Below are 22,259 nucleotides of genomic sequence, written 5' to 3' on the forward strand. Positions count from 1 at the left end.
ACATAGTGGGCTCTCAAAATTTGGTGAGTAAATGCCTTGTTTTAGATGTCTGCAGGTGGCACAACAACCAGGGTGGGTGAACCAGCAGAGGCTCTAGCACTGACCATCTTGCACGACACCTGAACTACTGGTAATCCCTTAAAAATAAACACCAGGGTGCACAGCACCACCAAGGGTGAAATCTTATACTAACACTTAACACTGTTAATAAAACTGCACTGTTCAAAGTGGCAATATGAAGAAGGAAAAGTTAGAACCCAGAATCAGTGGCACAGCTCCACTAGGAAGACTGACCTGCATGCACGGGCACGCCGCAGTGCCGTGACTTCAGGGCGGGGACTCAGTGTGCAGCTGCTCTTCCTCGTCTGGAGGCCAGCAGATGGGTCATGCAGCCCAAGGCGGCTGTGGGGCTGGGGGGGGGGGGGTGTCCAGATGTGAGGGAAGAGGGAGGTCACATGGGGCAGCAGCAGCCCTGGGGCAGGGGGTGGTCTGAGCAGGGTGAGCAGAGGACCCTCGATTATCCTGCACAAATCAATTCCTTCACTGGAGGCTGCAAAATAGTGATTTTTCTAATTTTATTATCCCTTCTGCATTTATTAGCTGGCATTTATTTTAAGGACGAGCCCTCGTTTACCAATAGGGGCTATATGCTCACCCTGATGCCCAGATCTTAGTGAAAACACAGGGAAAGTGTTTAATCCTTTCTTTAGTTACCAATTTTCAGAACAGTGACGTGGTATAAGGGGATCATGTTTTGGTAGCAGGCGTAGAAAACACAGGCTCTCAAAAATGGTTACAATTTAAAAAAAAACAAAGAGGGAGATGCAGGTTTAGACCTCTAACAGATCTCACAACTCCACTCACTGTCATCAATGGAAAGCTCACGTGATTTTTTTAAAAAGTTCCCTTAACACAACACTGAAAGCTAACAGGACATTAACCAAAAAACTGCCAGGGTACAAAATTAGAAAGTAATACTGTTCAGCGCAATTCCACATGAAGGAAGGCAGACGAGCAGGATATGGTACAAGAAATAATAAATGATCTATTGCATTTTACCTGGCTACTTTTGGGGCTGTGTAAACTCAAAATCTCATAAAACAAAAGCCCCAAAGACATTTCATTTTGTACCTTTCAAAGTCCTCCTCCCCAGGCACCCCCCAGAACCACGTGCTGTGATCCCAGGCTTCCCGATTCCTCCTGGGATTTCTGTGGGCAAGGACCGCTGGCGACCACACTCCCCAGCTACGTCGCTAAACAGATGCCAGGAGACTCTCCAAATCAGGCCTGTGACCCTTGTCCTCTCCATGCCTGGAGAGGCCCACGTCTGCTGGGTCTCAGGGCTCCAGATAACAAGTAAAAGCACATGTGCAGAAGCCAGAAAGCCGCGGACTGCTGCTGGCCTTGCCTGCTACCAGAGTCACAGGTCTGACATTGAGAAGAGCTCATGTGCTGAGGGCTCAAGAGTAGGAAATACTTAAGAAACAATGAAGCCAACAGAAAAAGGAAGAAACGGCATAATTACCTACACGAAAATTCAAAAAGACCCAAATAATAAGTCAGCAAGGTCACAGGCTGCAAACTTTGAGGCACAGGGCCCATGGGTTGGCATCACACTCACCCCAGATCTGAGGGTATGACCAACAGGTGTGCAGTGACCCCGCCGTGCACGTGGAAGACTCCCCTCCCCGGGTACTCCCTCCACCCTCACACATGCACCCGACCTGCTGTCGGACACACCCCGCCCATCTCTGGAAGGAAACTCTCCTGAGTATTTATTATGCCCACGTGGATGACGCATGCCCCACGTGGACATTTTTTAACGTGGGTGAACCACACTGCTGTAAATATCTAAAACACCTTATTGTGTTTGAGTGTGTGTTACATTGGGTTTTGAAAACAATGCCTGGATTGTGCAGATGGCCAACAACACACGTCTATCATTGTGGGTGAACACTGGTGAGCAGTGAATATATTGGTGGGGAAAGACAACTCCACCGACAGTGAAGACACCACAGAAAAAGCAGTCTGGTCTGTTTTTCTTCTTCTTCAGGATGAGTATTTTTCAAACAAAATTTAAGAGTTGACTTTCCCCAGAAGTATTACATACTTAAAATACTGACTGAGAATGTTTCTCCAAAAACAAACAAAAGCAATCTATCCCAACAGGGCTGTGATAAGAAATGCAAAGAAAAAAGCATGAGGAGACATACATATTCACTGTAACTCTTCCAGAAAATCGTAAGAGCCAGTGAGGTGTGGCCATCCGTCCCTAGGAGCAGCCTCGTCCCTCCACTGCCGGCCTGGCTGTGGTCTGCAAGGGCCCAGGGGAGAGGACCTGGCACAGCCCTGTAGGGGCACACGACACCAACTCAGGAGGGCCCCAAGGGGTGACAGAGTCCACCCAAACCAAAGCTGACGCAGGAAGCTGTCCACCACAAAACCTCACGGCATGTCTGCCACCCTGTTTTAAACACCCAACGATAGGATAGGCTGACCACCTGATCACAGAACCCACTGCCTTTCTCAGGCAGCTCCAGAAGGTTCCATAATCTACACGCCAGAGACTCCCTATTACCCAAAGCCATAGCCACACACAGCAGGCCTCGGTGTGTGTGTACCAGTCTCTTCTTCCTTTCATTTCTGTTGTTCCTTCTGCCTACAATACCCTGTGTCCAATGCAGACACTTGCCCACTGAAAGCCTCAGCATCCTCAGAGGGGCAGCCTGGTGACAGCCCCAGCCTCCTTCAGATCTGCACACTGTTCCACTCAGTACCTCAGTCACAGCAGACATCAGTACACTTGTCCACTGCTCACCAGACTTCTGACCTATCCACTCTCAGATTCCAGGAACACCTGTCTCCACTGCTAGGTACACCTCATGGGCTTCTCACAGGAATGTCTGTTGAACTGAAGTTCACTAAACAGTCATTGCTATATATCTGTACGTACTTTCCAAACAGTCTAACTGAGACATAATTCTCACACCACATGATTCACTCATTTAAAGTGTACAAGTCAATGCTTTTCAGTATTTCAGGAACACCTTCATGACAGGAAGAAACTCCGAGCCCGCTGGCAGCCCCTCCCATTCCTCCCCAGTCCCACGTACCCATGGCGCCCACCAGTCGACTTGTCTGAGACCTGCCTGTGTGTGCAGGCAGATCTCTGCAGACTTGTCTGTCCTACACACGTGGTCTTTGACAACAGGCCTCTGCCACTGGCGTGCACTGTCTGCAGGGCTCAGCAGGCTGGGCGGGCGGCCCGCAGCACGGTGCTCCGGGGCCCCAGCCCTCTCACTCCACCTTCCACCCGGCTCTACCGTCTCTTTCTCCATCGGCACCTGGATGGCTGAAATGCCTCCACTCCAGGGCCAATATGCTCCCGTGAGGATCTGTGGGCTAGTTTGTGTGTGGAAGCTGGTTCTCATCTCACTTAGGTGCACACCTGGGGGCGGATCCCTGCCAACACTCAGCATCGGACACTCTGATTACGCCACTCTGGTGTGTGTGAAGCAGCAGCTCACGTGGTGCTGATTCCTACCTCCCTACTGACTGATGATGGCATTTGCTGGCCATTTGTCTATCTTTTTCAGATCCTTGGTCTTTTCAGCTCCTTTGCTCATTTTAAACTGGGATGTCATCTTTTAGTTGTTGAGTTGTATTAATACATATTCTAGATTAAGTCTCTTATCAGAGATATGATTTATAAAAACTTCTCTCACTCTGTGGGTTGATAGAGCTGGCATTAGCCTGTAGGCTCCGCTGGGAAGCACTGTCGTCTTACCAGTGTTACGTCCTCCCGTCCATGAACTCGGGGCAGAGCGTTGTTCACTTATCTAGGTCTCCTGAAATTCACACGTATTCTTACAGGACTGAGTCCATACCCCTCACACCTCAGAAACCTGTAGCTCTCCCTCCTTATTTAGCTCTGCCACCTACTAAAACAGAAATATACAGAAATGCTGCCCATTTTCAAGAGAGCACTGAGGGCTCCACAAAGGATCTAGGGTTTCCTTGTTTTTTGGGAATGCATTACTCAGGTATTGAAATCACTGAAGTTAAGTTTTCTGCTGTTTTCTGAGTGCTTTTTGTATAAAATTTATTGAAGAAAAAGGTGACCCATGAAATGGATGACCTTGCAACGTACACATAATGCACACAATCCTATTCATAAATACAAATACTGAAAACATGTGTATATCAGAGCACAGAGAACTCTGGGAAGATACACCGATTTGTTATAGCAGTCACCTCCAGAGAGGACGGAGCAACAGGATAGAGAGGAGGACTAGCATTCTTTACTTGGTTTTTTTTTTGGCCAAAAATGTTTTCATGTATTTCTGGTGTAATTTTAAATATAGAAAACAATAAACATAAATACGCCCCGTAAAACAAGTTTTTCCAACACACATCACCCTAGGAGTATACGCTGACCTTGAGATCGCAGGTGGTGTTGAGCAGCAGGTTGGAAGGCTTGAGGTCACGGTGCAGCACATTAGCTGAATGGATATATTTAAGCCCTCTGAGGATCTGGTAGAGAAAATAGCAGATATGGTCGTTGCTGAGGTGCTGTGTCTTCAAGAGCTTGTAGAGATCTGTCTCCATGAGGTCCTGTACTATGTATCTGTTTGGAAAGGTCAAGGTGATGCAACAAAATAACTGGTTACACTTAGCAAAGCACTGAACACAAAATGACCCCAAATGGTCCATTATTACGTCCTGAGGCCCAAGAGGGAAATGAGGGACTGACGAGAAGGTGGTCTCCCTCGGTGGTCACTGACTCCTTTTCAGGTCCTGTGGGACAGCAGGCATTACGCCTGCCTGCCCGTTGTGCGCCGCTGGCCTCGGTGAGACCTGAGAAGGGCTGAAAGGGGCTTGGAGCCTCCTGTTCTCCCAGCTGTCCGCCAGCAACAAACGCCCCCAGGGATGTGCTGGTAAGGGCTGGGAGAGGACGGCCAGCAGCAGGCACCCTCTCTGGCCCTGCAATACCATATACCGTCCCCGTCCCGTCCTTGTCCCGTCCTTCTCTGCAGAAATCAACCATAATACTTAGAAACACAGGCCAAGAACATAGCGCTACTAAATTCAACTCTCACCTACCGAGGCTTGACTCTAATGAACACTAAGGGCCGACACACGTGAGGCCACGACGATGTGCCGAGGATGGCTGCGCTGGCTCTGCTGCTCCTGCCTCCTCGCCCATCCGTGAAGCCAAGATCCAGAATTTCAGCCACGGCTAACTTCGTTCTTATGGAAATTAAATGATAAAAGCCTCTAGCTTCTAACATCACCACAACGCCATTTCATCGGCAGTGCTCTCGCGTGTCCTTTAGTCACTTCTGTGTAAGAACTAAACACCTTGGACTCACGCGGGATGAGACACAGAATGGGGCTCAAAGGAAACACGACTGGAAAACGCGTCATCTGAAAGACACTTGATTTTCAAGGCAAAAGGTAAAGCAGGACAACAGGTGGCAGGAGGAGACATTTCACCAACAACATCGCAGCTTAGTAACAGCTGTTTAAAAACGGAAAGGGCTGCTTAGAGACAGTGGTTGCCGGTCGGTGCAGATGAGGGATGCAAAGGGGGTGACCTGGCAGGAGCACCGCGCTAGCCAGACCATGGCCGCCCTCCAGCAGGACCTCCTCTGCATTCTTAATGCTTCTATCCTTCCAACAGTCTTCACCAGAGAGTGTCCTCTGGACCTGCTCAGGCCCACTTTCTAACTGTTGGTTGTAGGTAACGACCTAACCTCAGAGCTGAGCTGGCCTTGAAGAGCCCAAAGGCCGGCACCTCCATCTTAAAGATAAAGAAACTGAGACCCAGAGGTACAATGACACTCAGGCCAGGAGCGTCTGGATCTGACCAGTGCTACCCGAGGCGCCCTCCTGCCTCTGCTGCTCGCTCCTTTCCTCCATCATGAAAACCATGCAGTGAATGGAAAATACATGACTGCAAGTGGTGTTAACCAAAATGTTCCGTAACTGCACTTTTTAAAGGAAATCTTTACAAAAACTGACAGTGAAGATACTGAATTTGCCAGAAAGATACTAAAAACAGTTACTGACAACTGATAAAATGCATCAGAGAAAGATGGAAATGGTGCAGGCATTACAGCAGACGGCAAGGAGAGTCCAATTTCCCCTTAAATGTGCTTCTTCGCTCTCCCTCCACCCTGGTGAGTGCTGGACCCACCCAGTCACACCACCGAACCCGCTGCTCAAAAGGATACACATCCTTCATCTGCTCGATGGTTGGTGCTCGAATGATGTCATTGATCCCGATGATGTTCTCGTGTCTGAAGCGCAGCAGGATTTTGATCTCCCGCAGGGTTCTCTGGCAGTAGGTCTGGTGCTCAAAAGGACTGATTTTCTTGATAGCGACTCGGACTTTGTTGACATTATCATAGGCAGAGCTAAAAAAAAAAAAAAAAAAAAAAGAGGTGGGGGGAACAGCGTTAAAAACCGTTCTCAGACACCCTGGCAGAGGGTTAAATGTTTATCAGCACCCGAGGGAATATTTGCTCCGTACACATGAAGGCGGCAGGAGTATTACTCACAGCGGGGGCCCTCGGCAAGGCCGCACAGCCGACTCTCAAACCTAACAGGCCAGCTGGGATCTGTGCGGGCGCCTTGTCATAACCCGGGAATACAGGAGTGTGCGCCGCCACATTCCCCCACTGCTTTCAACAGAAACTGCAGTCTGGTGAGAGCCATCATTTCTGCCTCCAAAACAACTTTCTTCTGTTGAATCCGATTTCAGTGACTCAGCAGCAACGTCAACTGACCATCACCCACATCTTCATCCCTAAGAAAATGGACCCGAGAGGGCAACAAGGATGTGTAACGCAGCACAGGGAACTGTAGCCATCATCCTGTCCTAACTTTTCATGGAGCATCATCTGTAAAAACACTAAGTCATGAAGCTGTACACCTGAAACGAATACAGTACTGTGAGTCAACTATACTTCAATTTAAAAAGGGGGGGAGGCTAAGAGGACGCATTGACTGCCTGCATCAACTGTGTCTTTACCTGAAGAATGACATGACTTTCTTCCCCCCCCCCAATAAATTTAATCAAGATGTCTGGGTAGTCTTGTAACAAAACCTTCGAAGTCTTGTTCAAAAAATACCTTCACAGCCATAATAGTTCCTTCCAAGCTGTCCTCAAGGTCTGACTTAATAGAATTCCAAGCAGAAGCAATAGTAATTGTATGTTCAATTTTATGATGAATTTTAACCTGGAATAGTATTACTATCTCTACAATCAATATTCTACTGAATCTTTTCTATAAGAGCTTTTCATATGAATAAATACCAACACCTGGCCCACTGACGGAGCAGTGAAAGAACACTGGTAGGCAGTACACAGTACTTCTTGCCTCCTCAGGATAAGTGCCAGAAACAAGAGGCAGTAAGAGAAGTCTGTGCCTCTACAATGATATCCGTCAGTCCACTTACTCTGAGAATTCCTGACGTCTCCGCCTGTCTCCATCCCAAGGCACACTGTAGGAGTGACCTTGTCTTACTCGGCTCCCACTCTCCACAACACCAGGCACCCCAATATTTTGAAGTGAAGTCTATTTCCTTAAATAAAAGATTCACTACCCAAATCTTATTTTGCTTCGATTTGCTGCATAAATGCCTAAACCACTGACTGTCAAGTAGACGGGCAAAGGCATACGGCATTCAAGCAAACTTTTCAATGTTGGGAATGAATAATTTTAGAAATTAAAACATTTTTGGTAATTCAAACCATAGAGCATGAGTTCAAAAAAAGAGAACATAAGTTAAAATAGTTATAAAATATGGGTTTAAATTCAACATTGTCCATATCTAGTTATGCTGAAGCACGGTCGTCCGACGTGACCACAGATCTGCCTCTGGGGACAGAAGTGCTGGAGAGGGCAGCTCCGGCCAGTGCGCCTGCCCACAGCGTCAACGCTCTGTAAGGGAGCAAGTACCCAACTAAGCCCTTTAGGTGAGAGCCAAGAGAGCATCCCCACAGGTCCCGCTGGGAAAGAGGGGGCCCATCCAGGGCGCTGGGTCAGCTCCTGTCTGCTCTCGGCTTTGCTGCCTCTGCAGCTGACCCAGATGCCCGGGAACTGAGCAGAGCTTGCCCGCAGCACCATGACTCCACATCTGCCCACTCCTCCTTGGATTCTTCAGTTTCACTTTATATACCTCATTTTATTGTTCTGATACTCAGCACATACATTTCACTGGTCTTACCTTTTACCAAGGGCTTTCTGGTGTCTCAATAGCTTTTACTTTAAAACCACTTTGGTATTACCAACCCTGGCTGTTTTCTTTTAAGACTTTAATCTTCGCTTTTTAAAAATGTATTTACTCTTTTAGAACAACACCCTTTACTCGGCACCGGTGATGCGACACATGCAGCACTAGGTCCCACAACCATCACCACATGCAGCTTCTGCTGTGGCCATGTCCCCCTGTAAGCATGTGGGCTGCAATCTGGGGTCTCAGTCCGGTCTGTGACCACACTGCCTCCGCAGGAGCTCAACCTAGATATTCACTTTTTCTTTTTAACTGGTAAACTTTTCAAAAACAAAAATTCAAGGTTAAATAAACTGCTCATGGTTAAGAATATGAAGAGAAGTAAAACCAAAACTAAAGAATCTCTTTTATAAGCACAAGCTTGAAAATCAACAAAAAACTAGTAAATACAATTTGACAACACATAATTCATTATGTCCAAGTATTATTTAATCTTAGGAATCCAAGAATGGTTCAATTAAAAGAATTAAAAATAAGACATCATGTTGAGTACGCACTTTTCTCCAAAGAAGAACCACATGTGGCCAAAAAGCACTTGAAAAGTTGCTCAAAAATCACTAATCATTAGAGAAATAAAAATTAAAACCACAACCAGACATCAGAATTAACACTATCAAAAAAACAAAAAATAACTAGTGCTGGAGAAGGTATAGAGAAACTGGAACCTTTATGCACTGTTGGAACTATAAAGTGGTGGAGCCACTATGGAAAACAGTATGGAAGTACATCAAAAATTAAACATACAATTATCATATATGATGCAGAAATCCCATTTCTGGGGATATATTCAAAACAAGATCTCACACCCATGTTCACTACAGCGTTCTTCATAATATCCAAGAAGTAGAAGCAACCCTAGTGTCCACTGACAGATGAATGGATAAAGAAAATGTTGTCTATATGCACCCTGGAATACAACTCAGTCTTGAAAAAGAAGAAATTCTCTCACCTGCTACAACATGTACAAACCTTGAGAACACTGTTAAGTGAAACAAGCCAGTCACAAAAAGACAAACGTTGCATGATTCCACCCATATGGGGTACCTAAATCTGTCGGACTCACAGAATCAGCAAACAGAATGTTAGTCACCACAGGCTGGGTGCAGGGGAAACGAGATGGTGTTCAAGGTTACAGGGTTTCAGTTTTGCAAGATGAAAAAGTTCTGCAGATCTCTTGCACAATTGCATCAATATATTTAATACTATTTAACTGCATACTTAAGAATGACTAAAATGGTAATGTTTACTTTTTTTAAAACTACAATTAAATTATTTAAAATATGAAGGGGGAAAAAGACATGTTAAATGGGAAAACAGATGTCAAAAAAGAATGAACCAGTGTATGTGATAAAACTGCCCAGACCTAAACACACACACAAACACACACAGGTACATATAAAATTAGTGACATGTGAATGAGGCCTGTACATAGTATCAGTGTCAGTCTCCAAGCTGTGGTATTGTACTACAGTTATGCAAGATGTTACCACTGGGGGGAAACCAGGACATTTTACTGCATTTGACTTTACAATTATCTCAAAATAAAAAGTTTAATTTTAAAAAGGTCCATCAAATACGGGTGTGAACACTGATATAGCAGAATACTATGCAGCCAAGAAAAGGGACATGGGAAGAACTTCAACGTGTGTTAAGTGAAAAAAGCAAGGTCTAGCAGTGGAGTAATACGCTATCTTTTTTTTCTAATAAGGAGTGAAAGTTTTTATATATAATAAATATCTCTGCATATGTGCATTGGTTTGTGTTTGCAAAGGAAGTCTGGAAGGATACACAAGGCAGTAATGAGTGGTGCTGGAGGTCGAGACAGGCTGCCAGGCTGGAGTGGGATAAACAGACAGCAAAACCCCTCACTGTGTATACCTTTTTTATATTGTTTCCATTGAAGAACCGTGTGAACCTTTTCAAAATATATTTTTAAAATTATTTTTAATTAGAAAAAACACAGGAGACATATTAGTAGAATGCTGGAATACTCTTTGAAGGAGAAAGCACAATTATTTTGGAATTCCTGACCAATATAAAAGTATTTGAAAAATAAAGAATACTTATTGGAAAGAGGTGCAAAGTATCTCTAACCTCATGCCCTCCTGAGAGAATAACCTTTAAAACTGGAACAGGGTATATTATTTAAAACACACACACACGTACACAAACCCCCAAACAAAGGGGGAAACTTTTATCCAGTGTTAAGTTATACTACAGGATACAAAGATTATAACTCATACTCTGCCCCTGAGGAACTCAAGCTGTTGAGAGCACACAGTCACCTTACATAAGTGCACCCTCAAGTCCCAGAGGAATTCTGTCCTGAGATCCATAAATGGTGGGGAACAGGAGGCCAAGGCCAGAGGGCAGCACACTCAAGTCTCAGAACACATAGATTCCTGCTATTCAGCAATAAAAGGGAATAAACTATTGCTATAAACAACATAGATGAATCGCAAAGTAACTGTGCTGACTGAAGCCAGACTAAAAGAAAAGTACCTGTATTCAGATAAAATGCAAACTCATCTAAGAGGCCAGAAAGTAGATCAGCTGGGTCTACCTGGGGCTCCTACCTGCTTTGGGGCGGGGGGGGTGGGAGGATTACACAAATGGAAGGTAACTTTCAGAGGCGATGAGTATGCTCATTATCTTAACTGTGTTGATAGCTTCATGAGTGTATAAAACATCAAAACTGCACACTTGAAAACTTACACTGTATACTGTGCAGCGCACTGTTTATCAATTACTTTGTAAGAGAGCGGTTAAAAAAAGGAACCAGGGCTCCCCGAATACATGGTCAATCTCAGGGCGGGGTGGCTGGAAACAGACTCCGGACGCTTAACCGACCATAAATGTGGAAGGAGAAGCCCACGAAACTCTGGAGGATGCTATTTAACAGATGTTTTGTGATCACTTACGGAAGAAAAGGGGACCAGCATGAGTCAGTTATGAACAAGTCATGCTAAGCTAGCCTCGTTTCCTGTTTTGACAGAGTTACCACAACAACAGGAGAGTGACGCCAGCCCTGGAGGGGATTCAAGCCACACTTGTCAGTACTTCCCACTTGGGAGCCTTCGTGTCAGGGTTGGTGGCAAAAACAAACCGGGGTACTGCTCTGAAGAAGCCCGTGACACAGCGTGGGGAGGGACAGGAGCAGCCCCACGCCACCTCCATCCCAGTAAAGCGCTTCTGAAACCCCAAGAGAGCTGGGCACAGAGACAGCAGGAAGGAAGACGCGGCCTAAGGAGCCAGGTCCTGAAGGATGAGCAGCAGGACCAGGGGCATAGCAAAGGCAAGGGCAGCCTGTGGAGAGGAAAGCAAGCAGGCCGTCCTCTGGGAGCGCTGGCCGGCACCCAACCACGCCCCTCCTCCAGAGGTTCTGGGGTCCGGGGACCCTGCCCTCAGGAGCCCTGGAACTCCCCCGAGTCTCCTCCTGAGTCTGCCTCCATTGCTGGGCGGGTCCCCCGGCTGCGGCTCTGCTGGGGGCAGCTGTGTGCAGGGCACGCTGTGCAGGGACTATCGGCTGGGTGTCCCCAGCGCCAGCTCACAGCAGGGCACCGCGCCACTCAGGAAGAGAACAGGGTTACCCTGGAGGCCTGGTCTTGAACTGCTGGCACCAAACTCTAAAAACCCCAAGATTTTTCATTTGAACCTCATCTTCCAGGTCTTGAAGAAGGTCTATCTGCCCTGGAAGGCGGGGGATGTATTAAATGTGAGGCTCCTCAGTATGACTTCTCTGGTGTGTGCTGCTCCACTTGTACTCCTGGCCCTGGCTTTGCATAAAGGACCTGGGACAGGGACAAACTGTCAGCCGCAGGTACCTCACGTCTGGACCACTCAGCGTCTACTTGTCTTAGCCTCAAGATACCCGAAGTACCAATGAACTCCAAGCCACCGATCCTTCCTAGTGACCAAGGAGATTTCAAACGTAGACCCAGGTCAGCCTTCAGAGCCAAGCAGGAACACAGAACAAGGTGCGACTCAGAAGTGCTGGGGCTCCCTGTCCTGCACCATTCGACTCGGAACTCTATATCCAGTATGCATCTGAAAGTTGGCTAAGTGAAGGATGACATATGACTGAAAAGGCTCATTCTGTTTTGTCTGAAAGGTTTTGACAACTACTTGGATACTTTTTTTTATACACTTCTGCTAAAAACGTTTTTCTGGTCATTAGTACAGAGTTGAAAGTATTCCACTATATCCAGTGCCCAGATCTCAGTTTCTAAATATCCTCCTCTGATAAAAGGAACCAGGGCTCCTTAGAGAAATGGCTGGTTCTAGGGTGAGCGCAGGGAAGACGCAAGATGGGCCTGGGCAGCGTGTGGTGCTAGAAAGTGAGGAAGTGCTTGAGACTAACACAGGCACGTCAAAGGGACACAGGAGCCAACCTGAAAGAGCGCCCTATGGCCACAGCTGGAATGATTGGAGCAACAACAACAAAATAATACAGTGCTAGATTACAACCCAAAGTATGAAAATACTAAGTCCATAATAACTTGAATAAATGATTGAATAAACAAATAAACGAGAGAGAAGAGACAAGTCTCCCTGACAGAATTTCAAATAAAATGTGTAGAATCTCCCTCCAGGAGGTGGAACTTAATCTCCGCCCCCCCACACCTTGGCAACAGGCTGAACTCAGTGACCTGCTTCTAAAGAATACAATTTGGAAAGGGAAAAACAGTACTTTAACCATGGAGAAGCCTGGAAGATGCCCCCTCAACCATGTGATCACAGTCGTCACCACGAGCAATGCTACGTGGACACTGTGAACCCCCGAAGAGGATGAGGCGAAAAGTAATTTCCTCTCTGTGACATTCTTTCCCCAAACCTGGAGCCTCAGTCTAACAATGAGAAGGACACTAGACAAAACCCAAGTTGAGGGATATTCTACAAAATACTTAACCAGGACTCCTTAAGATCATAAAAAGTGAGGAACAGCACAGACCAGAGACGAAGCAGACGTAACAACTAAATATGTAGCGTACTGGATTGAATCCTGTAACAGAAAAGGAAATCAGTGGAAAAGCAAACTCCAAGTAAAGTCTGGAGTTTAGTTATACTATGTTGGTTTCTCAGTTTTGATAACTGTACTACAGTAATGTCAGACACTAACATCAGGGGAAACAGAAACTGGGTGGGAACCCTCTGTACTATCTCTGCAACTTCTTTGTAAACCTAAAATTATTCCAATATAAAAGTCCATCTGAAAAAGGTGTTCCACTAAATGATACCTCCAAAACTGACGAAACAATTAGCATGTAGATAATATGTACTTAATTTAATAAGTGGAAGAAAATATAAACGCTTTGTAATTAGTTTTTTTTTTTTTGAGGGGGTGGTAATTAGGTTTATTTATTCTTATTTTTGGAGCCGGTACCAGATTTGAACCCAGCACCTTGTGCATGCTAAGCATGCACTCTACCACTTGAGCTATACCCTCCCCTGTAATTAGTTACTTTAATCTCCCATAAAAGTAAAGATGAAAGGTTGATGGAACACAAATACTTCTAAAAAAGTAACTGAAAGCTTTACCTAAAGAACAAAGCCTATATTGCCAAACGTAACGGATTCATACATTGTGGAATATTAATACAATAGGCCATTGTGCAGCTATTAAACTAAGTATGAAGATTTTATTAACTAAAGGTGAGGTTCAAAACAAAACCACAGACTGCAGCTTAAAAATATTTATCTGGGGGCAGGGTATAGCTCAGTGGTAGAGCACATGCTTAGCATGTACGAGGTCCCGGGTTCAATCCCCAGTTCCTCCGTTTAAATGAATAAATAAATCAATCTAATTCCCCACCACCCCACACGAATATTTATCCCGAGGAGGCAATTCATAAAACAAGCAGGATGATGGGACCATGAATGATTTCAGACATAATTTACACTATACTTCTGTCTTAACCATTCTGTCTATTCCACTGGGGGAAAAACCACCAATGAGGAATAGGTAGTAAGTTCTAAATACCTCCACAGGCTTTGCTTCTAGCCACAATGAAAGAACAGGAGCTGACTTACCTCTCCTATCTTAATTGAGAAAACCAGACAATATTTATGAAATAGCAGTTTTTGGACACCCAACAAAGGCAACACAGGGCAGGCAGTAAGGTGAGTCCTGTGACCCCTCCCAGCTAACTGCCTGAAGTCTGCAGCCTGGAGGTCTCTGAGTTGAGACAGAATTTGAGAGCTGCAGGGTCCAAGTAAGTCAGGATCTGTGAGACAGAGCACAGGTGAGGAGAACATCAGGGAAGGCTGGGAGACCTGCAGAGGGTTCCGCTGAGTGTTTAGCTGAGTGATGATCAGAGCACGTGCAAGATGAAATTCCAAGGCTGGGAAGGAGCCATCGGAAAGGAGCAGATGGACTAATCCACGTGAACAAGATGGGAAAAGTTCCTGTGCTATCCCCTAGGAAAGACCTCCCAGCACAGGCAAAAAACTGAGTCCTCAGAAGGGTAGTGACTCAGTACTGAGGCCAAATTAATCTCTGACTAAAATCTATTCTGGACCTGGCTAAAAATGTTTAAAAGCAAGCTTTGAAGGGATTAAACTGTTCCAAGTAACTTAACTGCAGCCCAGAAAAAAAAAATTTAAATGGATACCAAAAAAAAAAAAAAAATCTAGCACTCAATAATGTAAAATCCAGTGTCTTGCATCTGATCAATATCCCCAAAAAAGCAGGAAGATATAACCAAAAATGAAAAGAAAAGCCAATTTTAAAAAGCAGATCCAGAAAGTATGAAATGACAGAATTGGTAGACAAGCACATTAAACAGCTATTATAAAAATACTCCATATGTTCACGAAAGTAGAGCATGATAAGGAGAGAGTGGAAGGTATAAGACAGACTCAAAAGGAACTTCTAGAGATGAAAAAACACAGTGGTTGAAATTAGCAACAGCTTATATACACTGAAGAAATACCTGGTGACTGAGATGACAGCCACAGTGTGGTACAGTGGGGAAAAGGCTGGCCATGGGGGAAACAGAACATCAGGGAGCTGTGGGACAAGGTCAAGTCACCTAACACACAATCAACTGGAGTCCAACAACTTCACACGTACAAAATCCGAGAAGTAAAGATTTCTAGAAAAATGTTAAATGCTGAGGAAAAAGAAACATACAAGTGCGCTCCCTGCACTGGTTTTCAACCTAACAACAGGCACCACTTAGCAGCTGAAAGAGACTGCTGTGACCACAGGCGGTGAAAACTCACTCTCATGTCCAAGTATCAGCTTAGAGCAGCTGCAGGCAGATACTTAACAGTATTAAGCTCTTAGGTTATAAATGAAAGCAATTATTTTTGGATTCCCACTTGGACATGCAGAAATACTCTGACATATTCCGGACTCTGAGGAACAGAAGAGCCATTTCAGATCCACTGCTGTTAGTCAGCTGGGCCCGACAGCAGTGGTCCTGCTTGGGGGAAAAGCATGTGAAGGAAAAAAGACCTGCTCCCAACTGCTGTGTAAAAACTGTCCTTTTATCCTTGAAAAAGGTGTTACTCCAAAATTTCAGGATTTCTAGTTACTTGGTTATTAGAGTTTAGGAATTAATCTTTATTCTTAAGACTATTCCCTTGAATTGCTTTATTCTGACAGCGTTTCTCTGTGTCCCATGACATCGATCTTCCCCCTACCATCCTGACCATACCTGTTCTCTTCTGGGTACACGTGGGTCTGTCGTGGCCCCGACCATGGTCCAGGGCCAGCAGTGCCCGCACGGGCTCCACTCCAGTCCACTACTGCACTCCTCCCCATGTCACACCCATGGCTGGCCGGTCCCGGCTCCTGGTCATCTCTCCCACTTTCCAGGTCACCCTGACCACAGTGCAGGGGGACAGCAGCTGGAACAGGGCTAATGGTGCACCTGCTCCCACCGCTGTGCTGTGCTGCCTTGTCTCCTACATCACATCACTCACACACAGTGCACTTGCTGGGAACTGAGTGGCAGTGAAGATAATGGAAAGTTGCTTTGTGAACACTTGTCATTTAACAGCAGCTACAACGTATGGGGCACCTACTGTGCGGCAGACATGCTCCAGGTTAGTGTCGTGGGCCACGCTCAGAAGGTGCCGGCAGGATTACTAGGCATAAAGGTCTGCAGAAAGATGGAGCTCCAGGGCACGGAGGCTGGCTCCGAGCACCAAGTCGTTCAGTGTGGCTGGAGTTTAGGGCCCGCCGGAGCAAAAAGCAAGAGACTATCACACAGAGAAACCTGAGAAATCTGTAGTTTATTCTGATGACGAAAGAATCCCTGAGCCACAAGAGCAACACTAACAGAAATACAGGTATTTCTGTAGCCTGAAGGAGGCTAAAACTAGAAATACTAACACCAATGAAAAGACTACAGTCGTAAATCTGGAAATATTTCTACACAGTATTTGAAATTATAGTAGTTGTTACATTTGCTGCCTGATCCAGCTATTTAAGGCATTAATAAAGAAGCACATGTATTAGAGATGTAGTTTCTCAGTATTAAAAAAGTGCTGTTTCAATATATTCCATCTCCTTGGTAATTTTACATCATTTATTCATTTACTAACACTCATCTGAAAAGAAGCCACAAGTTTCACTGACTGCCTAAAAGACCATGACACAAAAAAGATTAGGAATTTAAGAATTCTTATTATTAGGGCAATTTACTGATTTGATGCAAATGGCAGAGACAGAAAATGAGTAGGCAGAAGTTTGTATTCAAGAGAAAAAAATGTCAGTTTGGGATCTTGAAGGAAGTATACCGAAATAAGTTTAAAAACATTCAAATGTTAAAATCAACTTTATTTATCAAGCATTTATTAATTATCCACATTGTATTAAGTGCTATGGACACAGGAGTGAAAGCAGAAAGCGCCCTACTCCCATAAACTTTATACAACATGGGGGAAGTACAAAGAGACATATATTAAAATAGGACTATATTATAAATATATAGATTATGATGGATGCTGAGAAAAAAGGCACATGATATAATTACCGCCATAGTGGACGACTAGAGAGCTTGGCTTCAATTAGGGGGCTGGGGAAGGCTCTTCCTCTCTAAGAAAGTGGCATCTGAAACAGACCTGCAGGATGAGCTGGAATTAGACAGGTGAGGGGTGGCTGCGAAGTTAAGTTTTCTACTGAGCAGGGAGGAGTTAGTTTGGAGCACCTGTGGACCCCAAAGAAGGCCACTGTGGCTGGAATGCACATGGCTCAGGATGAGGCAGTGACCTGGCAGCCGTGCCAAGGGTTTAAGATTTATCTTACTTGCACTTCCACCTTAAGGGGGGTCTAAAAGTACCCAAGTTGTATCTGTAAATGATCATTCCAGCCGTGATGTGAAGGGTGAACTGTGGGAAAGGAAACCACCTGAAGCAGGGCAGCGGTACCAGGCAGACACGACAGTGGGCTGCGCGAAGCAACAGGCATTTACCTGGCACTTTGAGGTCAGTTCACTGTGGCAAACCATGCCGCCTGCTGCAGGACATTCAGCGACCTAGGCTCAAGGGCACTGCGACCCAGCAGCACTCTCAAGTCAGTACAATAATTAAAAAAAAAAAAAAAAAAAAAAAAAAAAGAACCACACCTCTGAGGGGACCACAGTGGAGACAGGAGGAGTAAGCAAGACTGAAAGGAAAGGTGCTGACTGGGACATAGTGAATGAGGTGGTGAACAAGCCAGGTAATATCTCCAAGGTCAAAAGTGAACTGTGCAGATGGGAGAGAAAACGTGCACTATGTAGGGCTTGTATTTAGAGTATTTAGAGAGGAGGAGCCAAGAGAGCGGAGTAGAGAGACTCACAGCTCACCCTCTCCCAAATACACCAAGAGTTGTATCTACAGATCCACTGACTTGCACAGAACACCTGCTGAACTCTGGCAGAGTGTCTCTCGCTTCGAAATACAGGAGGATTCTCACAAAATCTGGTGAGAGAAAGAAAGAAACAGAAAGAAAAAAGAAAATTGTTGTGGGATGGGTCCTGTGGGGAGGGAGCAGTAAAGGAAGAAAGGCCCCCCCCACATTGGGACACCCGCCTCTCCAGCCACGAATTCAGTGGGTACAACTACAATATATAAAATAGATAAACAACAAGTTCATACCATACAGCACAGGGAACTATATTCAATATCCTGTAGTAACTTATGGTAAAAGAAGAATATGAAAACAAATCTATGTATGTTCGTGTATGACTGAGGCACTGTGCTGTACACCAGAAACTGACACGACATTGTAAACTGACTATACCTCAATAAAAATAGAATATATAAAGAACTCTCACAATTTCAAAATAAGACAAACAACCCAATATTTTAAATAAGCAAAAGTTAAGAACAGACACTGTGTGACAACAGACACACAAAAAGACAGCTGATGAGTCATAAAGAAAATGCTAATTGACTACATAACATACCAATTAGAATGGCTAAAAATGAAGAAGAATGACCATACCAAGTGTCAATGCATGGGTGCAGAGAGGCCAGAACTCTCCTACAGTGCAGGTGGAACTACCAAATGGTACAGCCACTAGGAAAGAGTTTGGTGGTTTTCGAAAAGTTAAACAGACACTTACCACACCCTTCTAATTATTTACTAAAGAGAAATGAAAATATATGTCCACAATAAGCCAAGGTATGGAAACAACCTAAGTGTCCATGGATGAATGACTGGACAAAGATGAAGAAGCGTCTATGTACAAGGGAATACTAGTCTGCCGTAAATAAGAAAGAAATCTTGCCGTCAGCCACAACATGGATGCACCCAAAGGGTATTAGACTAAGTGCAGTAAGTCAGACAAATACCACAACTTCACCTACATGTGGAATCTAAAAATCAAAACAAAACCAAACCCAGACTCATACAGAAAACAGACTGGTGGTTGCCAAAGGGGTAGGGGATAGCCATGGCTGGGGGGAACAGGTGAAGGGGATCAAGAGGTACAAACTCGGGTCATAAAATAAGTCATGGGACTGTGATGGACAACATGGGGGATGCAGTCAGTAATTCTGCACTGACTGTGTACTGTGACAGATGGTAATTAGACTTACTGTGGTGATCATTTCACAAATGTATACGGATGTCAAATCACTATGGGGTACATATGAAACTAATATAATACTGTATGTCAAGTACATTTCAATTTAAAAAAAAACAAATATATGTCCACAGAGGCTTGTATACAAATGTTTGTAGGAGCTTTACTCTTAATAATCACAAATTTGGAACAAGCCAAATATTCACCAACAAGGAAAGCACAGACTATGTTAACCGTGCAATGGAAGAGCACTGAGCAACACGAAGGAAACATGGACCGACAGGTGCACACAGCACGCTGCATGAAAGAAGCCAGATGAAGGAGAGCAGACTCTGTGACTCCATCTGTCTGAAACTCCAGGTAAGCTGAGGCCAACTGTGAGAGACAGAAAACCAAGCCATAACCGCCCAAGCTGACGATGGACTACAAAGGGGCACCAGGGCACTCCTGGGTTATAACATTCCGTGTCTTCCCTGTGGCGGCAGGTACACAAGTGTGTGCATTTGCCAAGACTCACTGAACTGTGCACAAAGAAGAGGCACATTATAGATAAAAAATACATCTCAAAAGGTGATTTTTAAAATTTGAGCCATGTTATAAAATTACGAGGTTGATTTTCTTCACACTGAAGGCACATGTTCCAAACAGGTTTTAAGCAGTGGCGGTGTCATGAGACTACATGCCCAGGCTTCCAGTCATTTCCAAGGCTTTGACATGAATATAAAATGTCTGCTGAGGTCAGGTTTTCTCCCTACCCTCCCCAGTCATTATGGCCATTTCATTGCAGAGGCTCAACAGTATTCATGGATGATAAAATTTGTCTAAATAAAGGAGGTATCTTATCGTGCATTAGCACCACATACTGTACACACTGTTAAGCAACTAAAATGCTACCTATCAACTGTGAAGGGGTTATTTTTAGAGAAGCTATTAAGCTGTTCTCTGAGCTACCCATTTTGGTGAACTTTAATTATTTCAACACAAAACTACAGTACTCTGTTTCACAGATAAAAATTAACTTGTCTTCAGATGCTAAGTAAGTTAGACTGATCCAAATTAATGTTCCAAAAATAAGTAGGTAGATAATACAAATGACTGCTTTAAAAGAAAACGTGTTCGTGACTTTAGCTTGATTTTCTCATAATTTACTAACCAAGAAAGCCAGTGCAAAGGTTTTTCTAGAGGGTAAGAACCAACAAGTGAGCAAATAAAAGCTAAAGTCATTTTAGCTATAAAATCATCATAATTGTGCATTACTTTAAGTATCAGTGCTCCAATATTCTACACATATCACAGCCTAAAATCTGACATCATTAACAGATATGCAACCTCTCTAGGAAAGGAAATCCAAACCCAGAGCTTGAACAACCTGGCTATCTACACATGCATTTTTTTAACCTCTTAGGTAATAAAACAGGGGTCAAATAGACGAGGTCCAGTTCTGGCCCCATCTCTTAACAGCTGAGACATTGCTGGGTTACCCGACACCTCTGAGCAACCACTTGCTTGGCTCAAAAATGAGGAAAGCCCAAGGGTTATGAGGACTGTAAAAACAGCAAACAAAAAGCCTGAAAGAAGGCCATCCAAGAAAAGTGGGATAGTCATTTTTTATTACTTCATTTATTTTACTGACATTTGTTAATTTATCAAATGAAACCCTAAAAAGAAAGTAATATCAGAAAAGGACACCAGATTTCAAATCAGGAGGTTTGAGCTTTGGTCCTAGCTGGGCTGTGCCTGTATGCCTGGGCTGATAGTGTTGGTTAAGTTACAAAAAGAAGATTCCATTATTCTGTGTTTAGGCTTCTTCCAAACGTAAGAAGTGCAAAATTTCTTTTAAAAATTTTATATGTATACAAGAGACTGGGAAAAAACCCACACTCATTTGTGGCTGAATGTACATACACACACATGTATGCACAGATGTAACACAGAAACATGAAGACCTGTAGTGACTCATATTCAGTAAAGGCTCCACAAATTATTAAAGGCAAAAATATGAAAAACTGACATTTGTCTCCACACAAATAGGGAAAACTGAGTCTATGTTACTAGATCTAAGGTACCCATCGGGATTTGGTACTGTGACTCTGATCACCCTAAAATCCCACAACCGTAACAATTCTGTTTTGTGTGAAGCAGCCAGAGAGGCTCAAAGTCACAGTCCGTGTTCTCAGAACAGGTCTAATCCAAAGCAATACTTTTTAGAAATGACCTGTGTCGTTCGCCTAAGCTCTGAACTCGTCGTGAGAGACGCCCTGATGAAGCAGATGGGATTCTCTCTGGGGACCCTCCTACCTTCCCCTCTCCCGTTATTCCCTCCCACCCTCACTGGGGTGAATCAAGAATGGTCCAGGTTATGCTGGCTAGCGGTGAGCCAGGACAACAGCTCCAAGTCATCATCCAAGGCTCAGCACATCGAGCCTCCTTCAAGGCCACACTTTCTAACAGGCAGTTCCGACGCCTCTGACATGAAGGATAAGAAAGTGAGAAAGGATCTCGTTACCCACAGCGGCCACGGGTTACTGAGACTCAGCCCAGTGCAAAGAGCTTTACTCAAGTCCTTACGCCGTCTTCACCACTACCTGGGAGGCACAGCCCCTACTTTACAGATGAAGAAACTGCAGCAGAGGGAGCGGTCAAGCCACCTGCCTATGACCACACACCAGGGGCTGGCAGAACTGGATTCCAAACCAGGCTCTCAGCCGCTACATGAGGCCCGTCGTCCTCTGCTGGCTGTGCCCTCTTGGGGGTGACAAACCATGGTTTGGCTCATAATTGAGCAAGATTCTGACAGATCGACAGAAAAGGAGCTGGAGAAGGCAGTGAGGACAAAAATAAAAAACACCGTAATGACCGCGATACAGAAAGCATTCTGCTTCCCAAAGCAGCCTGTACCCTTCGAAGGTTCTGGCTATTTAGATCTTCCTCCTCAGG

The 22,259-nt window shown here is 44.7% G+C and overlaps 1 protein-coding gene across 1 annotated transcript in view; it reads right to left on the reverse strand.

Moving 5' to 3' along the window:
- Positions 1 to 22,259, reverse strand: part of MAPK1 (mitogen-activated protein kinase 1) — a 71,522-nt gene that overhangs the window by 25,226 nt on the left and 24,037 nt on the right. Inside the window, exons 2-3 of the mRNA XM_032471841.1 lie at positions 6,237 to 6,419; positions 4,438 to 4,627 (exon numbers count right to left, since the gene is read on the reverse strand). Coding sequence (XP_032327732.1) covers positions 4,438 to 4,627; positions 6,237 to 6,419 — 373 coding nt within the window. The remainder of the gene's footprint in view (positions 1 to 4,437; positions 4,628 to 6,236; positions 6,420 to 22,259) is intronic.

The sequence above is a fragment of the Camelus ferus genome, chromosome 32 (assembly GCF_009834535.1).
Source record: "Camelus ferus isolate YT-003-E chromosome 32, BCGSAC_Cfer_1.0, whole genome shotgun sequence".
Taxonomy (NCBI): domain Eukaryota; kingdom Metazoa; phylum Chordata; class Mammalia; order Artiodactyla; family Camelidae; genus Camelus; species Camelus ferus.